General features: G+C 36.0%; 1 protein-coding gene across 1 annotated transcript in view; it reads left to right on the forward strand.

Annotated features, from left to right (window-relative positions):
• Window positions 1-5,036, forward strand: part of LOC129907392 (serine/threonine-protein kinase Genghis Khan) — a 98,929-nt gene extending 93,893 nt beyond the window's left edge. The window contains exons 4-5 of the mRNA XM_055983572.1: window positions 3,214-3,797; window positions 3,852-5,036. Of these exons, the coding sequence (XP_055839547.1) occupies window positions 3,214-3,797; window positions 3,852-4,068 (801 nt within the window). The 3' untranslated portion in view covers window positions 4,069-5,036. The remainder of the gene's footprint in view (window positions 1-3,213; window positions 3,798-3,851) is intronic.
• The last annotated feature ends 11,224 nt before the right edge of the window (window positions 5,037-16,260 follow it).

Genomic DNA, 16,260 nt, shown 5'->3' on the forward strand with positions numbered 1-16,260 from the left:
GTGATATACCAAATGAAAGGCAATTGTATAAGGATGCTCATAAAAGTCTAATCTATCTACTCTAGATCAAAATTTATAACCTGTTGAATTTGAAAGTTTTATTTTACCGTTATCTCAAAATTGAGTTTAACAAAATAAATTTTGTACACATATAGTCCTGGTTATGATCTATCATTGCTCTGTATACTTTATTTCTCTAACTGTTGAAGAAAAAAAGATAAAAATCAAAAACGATAAAAATCGTTTAAAAACGGTAAAAAAAAACTTTTTTTTTAAAACTTGTTTCTTCCGTTATTCAGTCAAAAATCAATTAATCACTTCAATTTTTTGCACATGCATGCGTATAGCTAAGCTCTACATGTCCTATAAGTTTTTTGAACGCTCCAAAAAAAGGAAAAAATCAAAAACTACCCAAAAATACAAGGTGTTTTTCAAAAATTCATATTTCGAAACTCAGAGGGTTGGAAAAAAATCCGTATCAGACGCTTAAATTTTGTTTCCCTTATATTTCACCTGGCATCTTTAGAATTGTCAAAAAAAATTTCCTTTACCTAAAATCATCATTTTGTCATAGCCCCAACACGTGTACAACGTGCAAACAAAACGTATAGCTTAGTTCCAAATGTTCTTAGAATTTTTTCTTAAATTCAATTATTATTAAATTAGTCTCATCTATCTATAGCAAAAAAAATCAATTCTCTACAACTTCGCGTTTAGATTTTAGCCTAAATTTCATCTTTCCGTTTTACCCCTGTTTACCCTATTAAATGACAGAATTTTTAAAAATCATTAATTTGGATTAAGCTTTAGGTTATTATCTTTCAAATAAGCAATAGAAGATTTTTGTATCTGTAATAGTTTATTTTTAATTGAAATTTTTTGCCGCACTGCGAAAGTGCGATAGTGTAATGCCCGTCGAGCTGTGGGATGAAATGGGCCAAAACCCATTTTCAAAAAATGTTTCGAAAATATTTAATATTTTCAGAGAACACTCTTAATACTTGAACAAAAAGAAATCTAGTACTCATTATTGGAAAACTCAACACACTTTTCCGTTATTCGTCGTATCAAAGAGGACTTTTAATAATTTAAATTTCCAAGCCAAATTGGTCCATTTTCAATCAATCGATATTAATCTTTTATAAACATATATGAGCTAGGATTTTTTTCCCCACTACTAAGTAATGTAAGGAATCCGTAATGATGAACAACAACTTTATATTTTTATTCGTTGCTTATAATGGACACAATTAAATTAAGTGCTTTTTCCCACAAGTTTTGTTTTCAAAAGACCGCCAAAATTTTGCAAGCTCGCGCAAGCTCTTCTCTTTTCATTTTCTTGGTTGGCTAGATTCTGAACTAAACTTGCCAAAAAATCATAGCCAATTCCAGCCAACTTGTCTAGTTATACGATATTTTGTGAGAGATTATCAATCAAAATGACGTTACATTTCTATTTTTCACGACTGGTAAGTTGTCGTATTGTCTGCCATTTTATACCTATGTATATGCCACGATTTGAATTATAACATAAATTGTTTGTCAGTCGTTTAAACATTACTTAAGTCGCGAAAGCTTAATAGACTCTCAGCTCAGTTAAGCTTCCAAGTAGTTACAAGTGCGTGTTATGTGTTTTATATTTTTAACGTTATAATCAAAATTCAAAAGTATCTCCTTTTTTAAAGTTCTTACAGTTTTTAACTTTTAAAATGACTTACGAACAAAAAGATAAATTTGCATTTCATTTACATTGGCGCAGGAACAACAAAAAATGGGAACACAGCCCGGAGATTAAAAAAAAATTAATTTGAGGCATTTGGTCGCGAGACCGCAAAATTGTTTGTTACGCTCTATCCGTGGTTTTATCTTCCATCTAGCGTACATCAAATTTTATTGTATGGTGCTCATGTCATTCGTTAAATAAATAAGTAAATTTCATATAACCCAATAAAATTTATTTGGTCATTATATCTTTATTCACGGTCGAAGGTTAACTGTCAGAAGAAGCTGCAGAAGCATGTAATAAAGAATATAGGCTAATGAGAAGAGACCACACCAGAAAAAATTCAAGAATAAATACCAACACGGATTTATTAAGCATGCTTCTGGTATCTTCAGATCCTTATGTATCATCAATTCGGAAAACAACAATAAAAAAAGAAAAAACTTAAAATGATTAAGTTGTAGATAACTTCTTTTTCAAAATGAGGAAAATAACGAGAACTCAAATATTAATACTTATTGTGATTCAGAATAAATTATGAAAAAATAATCTTAAAATAAAAAAAGATGCTTTTATTTCAAAAGGGCATTATTATTATCTTTTCATTATGCAGTCAGTCCATAAATCTTTCTTACCCAGAAGAATACCTATACTCTCCCATCTTCTTACCCCAACATGCAAATAATTAATTTAATTTGATATCATAAAAATCAAATCTTAAAACAAGATTATAAGAACACAAAAACATATTTTATATGACAGTTTTAAATTGCACCTACCGAGATTGATACTTCTCTTTTAACCGAGCTTATTAACCCCTCAACCCTCTCACCCTTATTTTGTTTTCGATTTTCTGCATATAAAAAATGTTAACAACGACCTTAAAAAGTAAATGCAGAAGAAAATAAGACCTTACATAGTATAATCTTCTCAAACGAACTTTTGGCGCGCTCTAGAATCCCATTTCATCCCACAGTGGCGTCGTACACCTAGCTCTCAACGCATTCAACGCAAATTTAAAACCTTAAATTCTAATTGATGGTGCTTTCAATTATATTCAAACAACGAGTTTAAGTTTAAGATAGTTGGAGATCACTGCTAAACAAATTAATTAAAAAGTTTCCGTATAGTACCGTCGTTTTTTTATAATTAATTTGTTAAATTCGCGTTGAGTGCGTTGAAGGCTAGGTGTACGACGGGCATAACGTTAGAAAATGGCGTCACTTTTTTGTGGTGGCTACTATAGTTCATCGATTTATATGACGTTATCACGTCAAAAAGTATGAAAATTCATTTTGTCCATATGGTATGGACAAAATGACATAGGTTAATCGCTAATATAAATTCAGTTCAGTTCTTTTTTCCCGACCTTAAGCCAACTTCTTATCTAAGATGACTGGAATTATTTGAAGAATTTTTTAAAATATACTTCATCTTTCTAAATAGGTAGTGCTATTTAATTAAAAAGAATATATATTGTTGCTTTTAAGGTCAGAGAGAAAGAAGAGGAACTAGACACAGCTATGCAGAAAATCGATTGCCTTCGGAGTGAATTAAGAAAGTCCGAAAAAAGTAAAAGGGAACTGGAATTACGGATGGAAGATGCACTTGCAGGAGCATCGAAACAACGAAAACTACGTGAAAGATCAGATGAGTGCTATCGAAAGCTTCAGTCTGACGTGTGGACTGCGAACTCTATTGAAAGTCCATCATCCTTAGGATACTCGTCAGATGTGTTTCATTTAGAAAAAGGAAATAATGATGATAATTCTTCTGAATCGTTTAGTAATCCCCTATCTCACTTAACGCCGACTGTTTCAACATTAAGTGGAAAATTTAAAGAACCTAATACTTTCCCCGAAATGTTTAGATTGGAATCACAAAAAACAAATGACGATGCAGAAGCCAATTATGTAGAAACTATACTTGAGTTGAAAAAAAAATATGGGAGAGATAAAAGCGCATGGATTGAAGAGAAACAAGCACTATATTCCGAAATTGATAAGGTCAAGGAAAGTCGTAGTATACTACAAAATAAAAATAAGGAGGTCGAAAAGAAATGCCGTGAGCTTATGTAAGTTAAATAAATATATATCTTGTAACTAATTTACCTTATATATTTTTGTAGGTTAAAACAGAAAACAATTTTTCAATGGGAAAAACAAATAACTGAAATAATTCAATGGGTCCTTGATGAAAGAGATGCTCGTTCTTATTTGCAGGTTCTTGTTAATAAAATGACAGAAGAGCTTGAGTATCTTAATCATTCTGGAAAATTGTCATCGATTAAATACATTCATATCATGGACAAAGATAATCGACATACATCACAACAACTTATCTAATTAATTTTGCAGTCCAAACGAAAATAGTTTCTGGTATTAGCTGTAAAAATTAATTATTTTTAAAGTTCAATTCAAATCGATCAAAAAGTGATTGTTTTAAAGTCTTCAAGACCTTTCTGCCAACTTCTTTTTTGTTGTTCAACTCATCGTTTAAAACCAACGGAACCCATCTCTAATTTTTAGAAGACCTTCAATTTGTTTAACACTTAAGCCAGAACTATAATTGTCGGATGCGTCGGATGAAACGGAGGGGAACAGCGCTCGCAACGTCACTCGACGGTTGAAAACTTATCGAAAAATCAAAGAAAACAACAACAATTGACATTAGCTTCCGACTTCATCCTCCAATTATAGTTCTGACTTTAGGCCAGTACACTTCATTTGGGCACCCATCGCTTAGCCCATTCTTATTTCTCCAACCCCAATAAATTTTTTGACTGATAGTGCAATTAGTTCTAACCAACGCTATAATTCAAAACCTACAAGAATGCGATTTATAATGACCTCATTAGGTATGCAATGTTAATTTTGTATGTAATGCTTGAAAGTTTTGAATAAAACTTAGGTATAACAGAATAAAGAACTATTTCAAGGTAATAAATTTAAAAACAGAAATTAAAATACTCGAAGATTATTTAAATAAAATAATACGATTCATATTCAGGACACAAAATGTAAAAGTCACATATTAACATAAAACAATTGAGAAGAAATTGTTTTTTTTTTATGTTGTTTTATTTTAATTTTGTATGTTAACTTATAAAACCAGGAAAAATATATGGAAATACTATAACGAACACTAACACAGCTTTGTGATTTTGATTCTCACAAGTTGTAACTGTGGGGGAAAATCGGGGTAGGTACCTATATGTAATAATATAGTGTTGTTATGTTAGCAATTTTATGTAGTATGGTATTAGGTATAAAAGAGACATTCTGTCCAACAATAAATAAAATTCTAATAACTACTATTGTGTAGTCAACTTTGTTTCTTATCTTGGATCAATAAATTAAGATAAGGTCCAATAAGATAAGGTATCTCAAATCTTTACAATCTTATTGTTTTGCTCAGCAAGAAGCCTAAACACATCTCACGGGTCGTTTGAACGCGACACTATTCGAAGTGTCTTGCACTCCAGATTTTTTGATGTCGAATTGTTCCTTGGGGTCTAAATAGTAAGAAAATCTTTTTTTAAATCTTTTATCGAGCTATTCGTTTTTGCGAGCTTAATTAGTTATGAAAAAAGCGTACTTTTACGTACTCTTCCTCATGTTTTGGCTCGCTTTTACGCTTTTTTCATAACTAATTAAGCTCGCAAAAACGAATAGCTCGATAAAAGATTTTAAAAAAGCTTTTTTCTTACTATTTAGACCCGAAGGAACAATTCGACATCAAAAAATCTGGAGTGCAAGACACTTCGAGTAGTGTCGCTTTCAAACGACCCGTGATCTCATATCTCAACTGTTTTTACAATAATAAATCAACTTTCATCAGATCTCATCAAGCGTTCCGATAACGAAAAGAAGATGGATACCTTGATAACGGAGCAACTTTAAACCGTAGAGGAAGCACATATCATACGTAATTTGAATTTATAAATTACAGAGATGAAATCTGGCCACGAGAAAAACACAAGAAGAACGTTTGTAAGTACGTAGACCGGAAATCGAGTGAAACGCCAAGTCATCTGAGAATTTGCAGGCGATTTGCAGTTGACTACCATGTAGCCACTATTTCTACTATTAAGACTGCAGCGTCACCAAAAGTCCCACAGATGAAGCGAGTTCAGCAATTGATACCAAGTCCATGCCTTGGCAATCCACTGACATTTATAAGAAAGAATGTGTCGACACCAGCAACAATAGCCACCAACCAACTTACGGCTATTCAAAAGTTCTTTCAATATTCATTTTTCGGGTGGGTCTAGGGTCAATGTGAGCAAATGTAAAGAATTTCATGTCTTTTTTTTCTTTTGACTTTCGATTTTAATATGTTTTCACGGAACAACTTGAATAGTATCTTCAAATACAAATATGAAATGATGGCAAATCTTCTTTACAAATATAAACAAATATTTCCCAAATTGTTTAAATTACTGGCAAATATGGCATATTTACAAATACCCCACCATGTTTGTGTTTTTTTACAAATTCGGGGTAAATGTAAACGGTGGTTCAATATTTAGAATTTCCTCTTTATCATATGGATAACGACTTGAAAAACGTTCAAGAAGGTATTTGACAAAAACTTATCAAATTCCCATAAAAGTTTTTGTTTTCTTCCTTTGATTCTTTATATAGGCACCCAATATGCATCCTGAGCAGCTCTGAACGTGATTTTTTTTTACGTCAAAGACCGATTTTGCAACATCATCCACTGAAAATGATGGTGTTGGCTACTTTAAAATGTGACTCCGCGGCACTTTAGCAATAGTAATTGACTAAAAATACTTTATTTTTATTAAAACCAATAATTTCAGCAAAAATATATGTTTATATTTACCCCCAGAACACGTTGTTTACATTTACCCATTATGAAAAATATTCTGCGGTAAATGTAAATACATGTAAATCGACATAAACGTCCTGTATTTTAAAATTTGTTTGTTTCACATAGAATCTACATCAAAATTAAAAACTAAAAAGTATTTGCAAATTATACTGACTTAATTGAATCTGCAAAAGTATTTAATTTTTCTGAAAGACTAACGACTTGTTTGGCACTTTAAAAAATTATCTTTCACGGAAAATACGCTCGTCGAATGAATTCTCTCTTGACAGCAATGAGCTTGACGTAAAAGTTAAAAGATACATGCGTCCGCGATTTGTACTTATTTATGCATCATAGAGATTTAACTGAAGCTTGTTATGAACCACGTTTTCATTTACCCCTGTTTACATTTACCCACATTGACTCTATAATGCAAGACTTAAAGATCTTTGGATTCGCAAATTTTTTAGGCTCGAGTAATCGAATCACGTTATCAGGTCCAAGCTGATAATTTTTGTATGATGAACAAATTTTTTTTTTTACATTTATTTAGCTTTTAGCTTTGAATGTTAACACTAGAAAAAGGGCTTCCAAACACTCCTCGTGTTAAATTTCTTAATATGCATTGTAACTATTTATGTAGATCAAAAATAAAAAAATAAAAAAAATTAAAAATTTTTAATTGTTGTAATTAATTTTTGAAACATCACTTTTTGCAAACTTTTTCGACTTCAAATTGTATAAAAAAAAGGGTCAAAGAACTTAAACCAAGACTAGGGGTTTAGTCAGGACATGCATGTCTTTTTAGGGTTTATTAAACCAAGTATGTTTTATTAAAACAAGCATATGAGTAGCATGAAAAATAAAATAAAACCAAAAAAAGACATGCATGTCCTGACTTAACCCCTAGTCCTAGAAAAATGGTTTATACCTTTTTGAGAAGGGTGTTTAATATAGAAAAGAATCTCATCAATAATTTTTACCCTAAGGCCCATTTCACACGTCGCCGAGAACCGGATAAACGGCCCGGACACACGGTTGCAAGGATACACGTTCTTATGGGCGCCTTCACACGTACAAACCGAAACCAAAACCGTGTACACGGTTCGGCTGCCGAAATTAAACCAACTGCGCTTACTACAACCAGAGACAGAAGAAATAATATCTCTCTTGTCTTTGCTTCAACTTAGCTGCCGTTCTAGGTCAATTCAATTCAATTTTGTTTTTATTGAACTTGTTATTTACAATTGACTTAAAATTAACTTATGTCTAAGATTCATTGATAGATACAAAATTTTGTTGGCACAGAGGGGGCCTAACCTTATACAATGACTAAGTTATAAAATATAAATAAATATTATACATGGATAAACTTAATTTAAAGTCTGCTGACTAGGTTGTCCTCGGGGTGTTCAGACCCGGATGTCCAGTTGTGGGGTTGGTTGAGTTGGGTTGGTTTGGTTGGCGTTAGACACGGTAGTAAGCCGACTGGGTGTCGGCGTAAAAGTTAACTTCTTCGTTGTCCATTGAAATTATGTTCTCAGCCAGTATATCCAAAGCGCAAAGGTACTTAGGTTCCGGATGTCGTTGTTGGGCTGTCATTCTTCTCATCAGTTGATTGGGATGGTTGGCGATATTTCCTGCCAGTACCTTCGCCGATTGCAGTAGATACTTGTCCAGTGGTATGATTTTTGCTTCCTCGTAGAGTCGCTTGTTGCTATAGTATTTCTGCCGCTGTCGGTCAAAGAAGAGTCCAGTGCAAATCCTCAGTATTTTTCTCTCGAACATTTGTAGTTCCTTCATGGCTGTCTTGGAGATGGTGTACCATACTGGAAAGCTGTAGGCAATGACTGGTCGCAGAAGCTGCTTGTAGATCAAGAGTTTCGTTGGTTGACTCAATCCTGTTCTTCTTTTCATCAGAGGGTGAAGGCGATGGAAAGCAAGTTGGCTTTTTTGAGGACCAAACGGGAGTGATTGTTGAATCTAAGGAGCTCGTTAAAGTTTATTCCTAAGTACTTGGCGTTGCGTTTGGTTGGCAATCTAGTTCCATCTGGAAGTGTCAATGTGATGCTTCTACAGCTTCCAGCCGATCGACTGCCTCTTCCTCCTGATCGTCTAAGGCACAGTAGTTCCGACTTGGATCAGTTTATTCGGATACCCCATTTACTGTAGAACTCATACAGTTTCCGAATGTGAGCTTCGACTTTCCTGGCAGCTATTGTTGGCGAGATGGACTTGCAGTAAGTGAGTGAATCGTCCGCGTAAAGCAGGTTCTCGCACTCACTTGCAGGTGGTTGGTCTGACGTCAGGATGCTGTAAAGGAAGGGGCCAAGTTTGGATCCTTGAGCAACTCCAGCTCTAATGACTTTCATTGGTGATTTCCGATCCTCCACTTGCACAAAAAAGTTTCTGGAAGAGAGAAAAGAAAAAATAATTTTAATTAGTGCCACAGGAAAGCCTAGTAAATGAAGTTTATGGATAAGAGCATCTATCCATACGCTGTCAAAGGCTTTTTCGACATCCAAAAAGCATGCGACAGTAACTTGATTGTTGTTTAAAGCTGAGGTGATGTCTTGGTGGAACTTCATGAGCGGATGCAGTGTGGAGTGCTTCTCCCGAAAACCAAACTGCATGTCTGGGATGATGTTGTTATCGTTGCAGAACTTCTTCAGCTTCCTTAGTGTCAGCTCTTCCAAGAGCTTACTAAGATTGTTGAGAAGAGAGATTGGCCTGTAATTGGAGATGATGTTCCTAGCACCTTTCTTAGGAATCGCCACAATTCTTGCAGTTTTCCATTTCTGTGGGAAGTAGCAGTTGTTTATGCAGTTGTTGAGGATGATAGCTAAGAAGATTATCACTGTTTGCGGGAGCCTCTTTATGATGAAGTTGGAAATACCATCCGGTCCAGCTGATTTTTTCGGTTTGGATAGGTTAATTATTTCGGCAATCTCTTCTGGGGTACTCAGGTTTGGGCTGTCAGTTGGTTCACTTGCAGGATTGGAGTCGCTGAATGTTGCTTTATCGTTGTTAGGTAATAAGGTCCTTTGGATGGATGCTTCGACTTCCTCTAAGAAGACCGGGACTACAGAAGGGTTCGGTGTGAAGTTACTTTCGAAGTGGACTGCAAATGCTTCTGCTTTTTCCTGCGATGTCGTTGCTTCTCCATTGTTGGTATTTATGACTTCCGGGATTGGTGACTTCTGACCGACGATTCGGTTGATGTTCTTGAAGGCATCAGGCCCGGGCTTTATTGACTGTAGTCTCTTCTGGAATTGTGTGTTGTTGAAGTGCTGAATGGAGTTTCGCAGCATGATATTGGTGCATTGAACTTCACTCCACAGCGTTCGGTAGTTTGGATTTGATGTGTTCAGTTCCCGCTGGTGAATCCTTTGGAGACGCTTCCTTAACCGTTCGTTGTCTATGTGCGTACAGGTTTTACACGTGTTCAGGAAGATGTTGATAGCGGTCTTTTGATGTCTTCGGTTGCTTTTGACTGTCCAGTGCTCTCGTGATTGCTATTTCCAGGGAGTCAATAGCAGCATCAATTTCAGTATTCTCCAAGTTCCTGTTTTGTGGAGGGAGTGTCACGGTTTGTTCGACATCCCTCTGCAGCCTGTCTACATCTAGACGTCTGTAGTTAATGAAGTGTGCTACTGGTTGTTCTATAACGTAAATAGGATGGTAAAGCTTGATTATTAGTTGTACTGCTTCATGATCCGAGTCGCTGGGTACTGTTGAACAGGTGAAGTTGCTGAAGTCTGGTTCTATATGAATGAGATTTGAAGTTGAAAGGAAAAAGTCCAGGGTTGATGGTGTTCTCGGGTAGGTTGGTTTCGGTTGGGAAACTGGAACTAGGGAGTGTTGAGAACTGTTGATATCTAGCCAGTCGGCTATCGGTTTGCATCCAGCGCTAACAGTTGTATCCATCCAGAGTTGATGTCTAGCGTTAAAATCACCGCCGATGAGTCCATAAGTGCTTCTTGAGAGGATGCCGTTGAGGGTTTGCAGATCTTTATGGATGCCTCTGGCGTTGGAACTGCACTTGAAGTAAACGCTGATAATCGTCAATGATTCATCTCTCCCTGTGTTTAAGTTGATAGCTGTGGCTTCACTGGTGAGGAGTCCTGTGATGATGGTTTCACTGGTGCTTAGATTCTTCTTAACAAATATTGCGGTCCCTCTGCGGTTCTCCGTTTTATCCTGCCGATATGTGTTGTATCCCCGGATATCGATGTTGTTCTTCCTTGTCACGTTGGTTTCGCTGATGAGGGCGATGTCTGGATTGTTGTTCTTCATGAACAAATTAAATGATGTCCTCTTTTCCAGGCTGAACAATGAATTGACATTGTACGTCAGTATGCGGAGCTTCTTTAATGGCATAAGGTAAATATGAAGGTGGCTAAGGCCGCGGACTTATCTTCCTCACTTAGTTGCCGATGATTGGGTGGAACGGCACTCCGGGCTTTCTGCATCACTGTGTGGATTATCCCCGAAGAGGCGCTCTACTTCGTTGTTGAGGTTCATCGATGGAGGTGTTGAGGTTGACCCTGATCTTGTTGTCTTCGTTGGCCCTGCCTTGACAGGGATAGTTTTAGCTGGGGTCCTTGCTTGCTGTTGTTGTGGCTGCTGCTGGATATGGCTCTTGGTGCTTGTTGGTTTTGGTGTTGTTGTTGCTGCGGTAGCTTTAACTCCTCGTGCTTTTTGGGCCATTGCTGCATAACTGATTGCTGGGCGGGTCAGCGCACAGGCTGATTTAGCAGCAAACTCTTGCTGAGCCTTTTTCTCTGCTTTCATGGTGTTTCTCTCTGTGAGCTTAGCCTTTAGTGTTGGGCATCCCTTAAAGCTGGCTGGATGTCCTTCCTTTTGGCAATTGGCGCACCAAACGTCCAATCCGGTGTTCTCTTTCCTTTTGCACTGGCCTGGTTCGTGTTCCTCCTTGCATTTGACGCAGTGTGGCCAAAGCGTTGGCAGTTGCGGCACTGCACGATGTCGTTCGACCTTAACCGCTCCCAATAAACCTTGTGGTTCATTATCAGGGTCTTGGAGAAGACTTCAGCGATGTCACAGTTCTTGTTGAGTTCGACAACAAAGTTATTGTACTGCTTTGCCTGCGCCTTCTTTGATTTAAACTCCGTGACTTTTATTACTGGGAGACCCTCAATCCTCAGTTCATCTTCCAATTCTATGGCTGCCAGTGTGAAATGCAGTCCCTTCAAGAGCAGTAGGTTCTTCCGGTCCTCACGGGGAGTAAAGGTGTTAAACTAAATCTTTCTAGCTTTTAAGAAGTTCTTTACATCTTCAAATGATTGGCGATTTCCTGTCGAGATGATTGTCGTCTTGGTGTTGCGATTCTTGAAGGTTACGTTGATCATTTTGCTGATGCAGAATCTCCTGATTTCCGCAATGTTGCCGGAAAAGCAAAAGATTGGCGGCATTCCTGTTGACTTGGTGCTTGATATTGTCTTCGTTGGCTGGGTTGAGGTGCTGCTGGCAGTCGTTGGTTGTTGGTTACTTACTGGCGTTTTAGTTATTGGCAGAGCTGGTGCTTGTGGTAGGGCAGTAGTTGGTGGCCCAATAGATAGCAATGGATTGTTGTTAGTTGCTGTTGTTAATTTCTTAGCTGCCTTAGAAACTTTGGTCGGTTTACGCAGTCTCTTCTGACCTGGCTGGGGGGATAGGCTGCCCTCTTCAGAGTTGGAAGCAGAATCGCTGGTATCCTCTTCTTCACTGGTATTGACTTCATCGCTGTTTGGGTCTTCGTTGGCTGGGTTCTTCTTATTTCCGTAGATTGGGTCGCTCTCCGTCTCCATAACGTCATCTTGTTGATTCTTCTCCTCCGGTTCTTGTTCTATAATTGGCTGGATAAAACTTCCCAAAGTCTTGTTTAGTCTCGGACCATATTTAGGTCCCAGGTCGTTAATGATTTTTTGGAGGAGTTCCTCCAGGGCAATAAATGCTGTTTCGGGATTTAATGGTTCGCCCATTGTTAATTGCTTTTAACACTTATTATTTATGACCCTGATTACCTGCACGCACAATGTTTTTAAAAAAAACTTTCGCGCGCACATTAACCCTTAGCTTAACGGATTAGCTTTGATAATTAGGAGTAGGTATGTTTTATTACCAGAGGGTAATAAAACTTAAGCCTATTTCCAGGTAATCCTCCGTGGGTAGAAAAAAGGGTTTTCTGGGGATTACGGTCGGTGGTTGTTTTAATTTCAATATTTATCCGCGGCCGGCACGTCTGTGTGCGTCGAATGACTGACTGAGTGCCGTTCTAGGTTTCTTCTCATGTGCTGTAGTCAAGAAAGGGGTTGTTTTATGTTTTTATATTGTGAGGCAGTGTGAGGTAAGATATGGTTTGTTTTTTTTCTGTTTAGGTATATCAAGATCAAGTCGAAGTGAATGCCTACAAGGAAAATTCTTGTTTCATCCCTTGTTCTGCAGCTGCAGCCGACCGGCTGCCGGGTGTGTGTAAAAGCATACCCATTTTTTGACAAAACCGTGTATCCGGGCCGGACAACCGGTCTCGGTTATGTGTGAAATGGGCCTAAGGCTAAAAAATGGCCTCATAAATCAACATATAGGTACCTATTTCAAAAGAGAAAAAACTTTAACTTTCTTAGGGGATTTTTTTTTATTATTTAGAAACAGTTTTTCCACTTAGGAACTTGATTCATAAATAACGAATGCCCTATGCATACACACAATCTCATGTCATAAACTTCTCCAGATCAAAAAATAAGAAAACACAAGAATACTTTTTCTCTTCTGATTTAATATCGCAATCGCAACGCAATGCTTTACTCGTTCACAAATCACAAAAAGTTGAACAGGAAACAGAAGAATGGGAAGAGAAAAGAAAAGAAAAAACAGAAATTTTTTTTTGCTCCTGATTTATTCTGCAGACACAGCATTTATGGTCTTCTTCCTTACTCCTCTCTTTGTTGTCTAATACAATTTATATAACCCTCTCTGTCTGAAGCAAAACCATTCACACATCCATGCAAGCTTCGTACAATCGTACCATATGCATATACACACATACCATACACGTTAAGCGAATTACCTAAGTGTGTGGTATAATAATTTTTTTTTACGAAATTTCTTGGCTCGCTCCCCATGCCAGGCCTGCGTTAAAATCTATGCAATAGCTTAAAAAAAGATTGCGAATTAGCTATTGAGTAGATGTATGAGAGAAATTAAGATAACAAGTTATATGTATGTATTTCACAAAATTTCTGTGCAACAAGTGGTTCTCAAAATATTGAGATTTATACTCAATGCTGCATCCAAACTAAGCTGACGTCACAACTTTTTCAGATTTTTACCCATTGACATGACGGAACGACTTTACGAAGAAAAATTATTTGGAAGCCCGAGTCGAACTTTATGTACGAATTTAGTACTTAATACAATCTATTAATTCAATTCAATTCAATTCAACTTTATTAAGACATTTAAAAATCAGTACATTTGCTTAAAATTACGTTTACATAATAATGGCCGACTTTAATAAGTATGTCTGGCTAATCTTATATACAAATTAAATTTATTTATAAATTTTTAAATCGTAAAAAAGCATAATTAGCAAAAACAAGATAATTCATAAGTGTACGCTTGCTACCGGCATACATTCCCAATTGAGCCTCACTGAGCATTTACCTAATACTCATGGTATATATATATGCCTAATACTAATTTGTATAAATATAACTAAAACTTATACTAAGAAAAAAAAAAACTCTGGGAGTATCAAATACATTTGTATAATACATACAATCAAATATATACATTAGGTGAAATCAGCTTGGGTAAAACTGGTAACACCCTCATTATATCATCTTCTTATTGAATTATATAATATCACTATATGAGCAAAAAAAGATAAATAAATTTAACGTCAGATGAGATGTGGAAGGCATGTACTTTGCGTCAAAATAAATTTATCCTCTTAGATTTCCAGGCAGTGCTCTGTCGTAAAATGGAATGGTAAGATTTGCATTTGATACGGGTCTTAAATGTGGGACAGATGTGCTATGCAGGAGATTAAACGGTGAAAGGTAATAGATATCATTGATACTTCCATTGATATTCGAATCAAACACGGCTTTAACTAAAGGATTAAAATGTGCACTACAGTTTTGAATTCTCTTGGTTAGAAGTTCAACCTGATAGATGATAGATCATAAGGGGTGACAGCTTGGTAGCTTCATAAAGAGTTTTATTTGAAAACAATTTTTTATTAGGCTTTCGAAATTTTCCACTACAGAATCTTAAAATTTTTCCAATTCCCTAGCTACCGTTGGAGAAATCGAAAACCAGATACCAAAGCCATAAGTTAGAATGGGTCGTATAAGTGTTTTGTACATTAAAATTTTTGTATTTCCAGGCATTGTTTTAGAATTAATCAAAGGTTTTAATCCTGATGTCACCATTTTTACTTTCATGAGAGCTTTTCTCGCATGTTTATTAAAAACAAACCTGTTGTGAAAGTTTATGCCGAGTATTTTGGGATCAGTTTTTAAAGGAATGTTATGTCCATTGATTTGTAAACGTAGAGCTTTACTTTCTTTTACGGCTAGGTAATGACCCCTACTACTCGAGTTTCTAAAGCAAGTAAGACTACACTTTTCTGCGTTTATTTTAAGGCCCCATTTGTTAAAATATTTTTCTAAGGTAGGAATATTCTCGTTCATTATAGAAATGGCAACACTGGGCTTTTTGTCACTTACTAAAATGGATGTATTATCTGCATACAACAAACCACACGGTTCTTGAGTCATAAAATCTATGAAAGGAAAATCAGATAGAAAAATATTGAATAACATTGGACCCAGTAATTCGGGTAAGCCAACTTGGAACACCTAATGAAATGAGTTTGAACAATAAACCATTATGCCAAATGTTATCAAACGCTTTTTCCAAATCAATATCCAGACAAAGAGTGACTTTCTTTTGTCTTAAGTTCTGAATAATTTTGTTTTGTAGAACCAACAACGCGTGTTCTGTAGAGTGGCCCTTTCGGAAGAAAAATTGATTATTGGGAATAATATTTAAATCTTCACATATAATATTAAGGTGTTCAGCCAAAACTCTTTCATAAAGTTTTCCAATATTGGAAAGTAAAGAGATTGGGTGAAAATCTTTTATATTTCTGGCATTTTTACTTTTCATTAAGGGTATTAAATTTGCATTTTTCCACATCTTAGGAAAGTAACCGTTGTTTGTACAATGGTTAAATATCGAGCTACGTCAAGTGAGTAGGGACACTTTCTTAGAACAAAATTGGAAATTTTCTCCACTCCAGCTGATTTCTTGTTATTAAGGTTGCCGACATTACTTGCAGATGAAAATGGTGATTCATTGATATTATTTGTATTGTTGAGAGACGAAAATGTTCTTATAGGTTGACTCGTTTGATCAAATTCGGAAACTTTAACTAAAACTTCATTTGTGAGACTCAGATCAAAAGTAGGTGTGTTATCAGAATATAACTCCGAATAAAAATTTTTAAATGCTTCTAATTTTTGTTCTGTATTTTCTAAAGGAATGCCGTCGATATTGAGAACGTCTTTTCGAATATCAGTTCCGAAGAATTTTCTGCCTGTAATTTTATCGATTTGACTGAATGCTTGGGCGGATGGTGTAATATTTTCCAATTTTTGTTTAAAGCTTTCGTTGAGATCTAATCTTACCCT

The sequence above is a fragment of the Episyrphus balteatus genome, chromosome 1, assembly GCF_945859705.1.
Source record: "Episyrphus balteatus chromosome 1, idEpiBalt1.1, whole genome shotgun sequence".
Lineage (NCBI taxonomy): Eukaryota > Metazoa > Arthropoda > Insecta > Diptera > Syrphidae > Episyrphus > Episyrphus balteatus.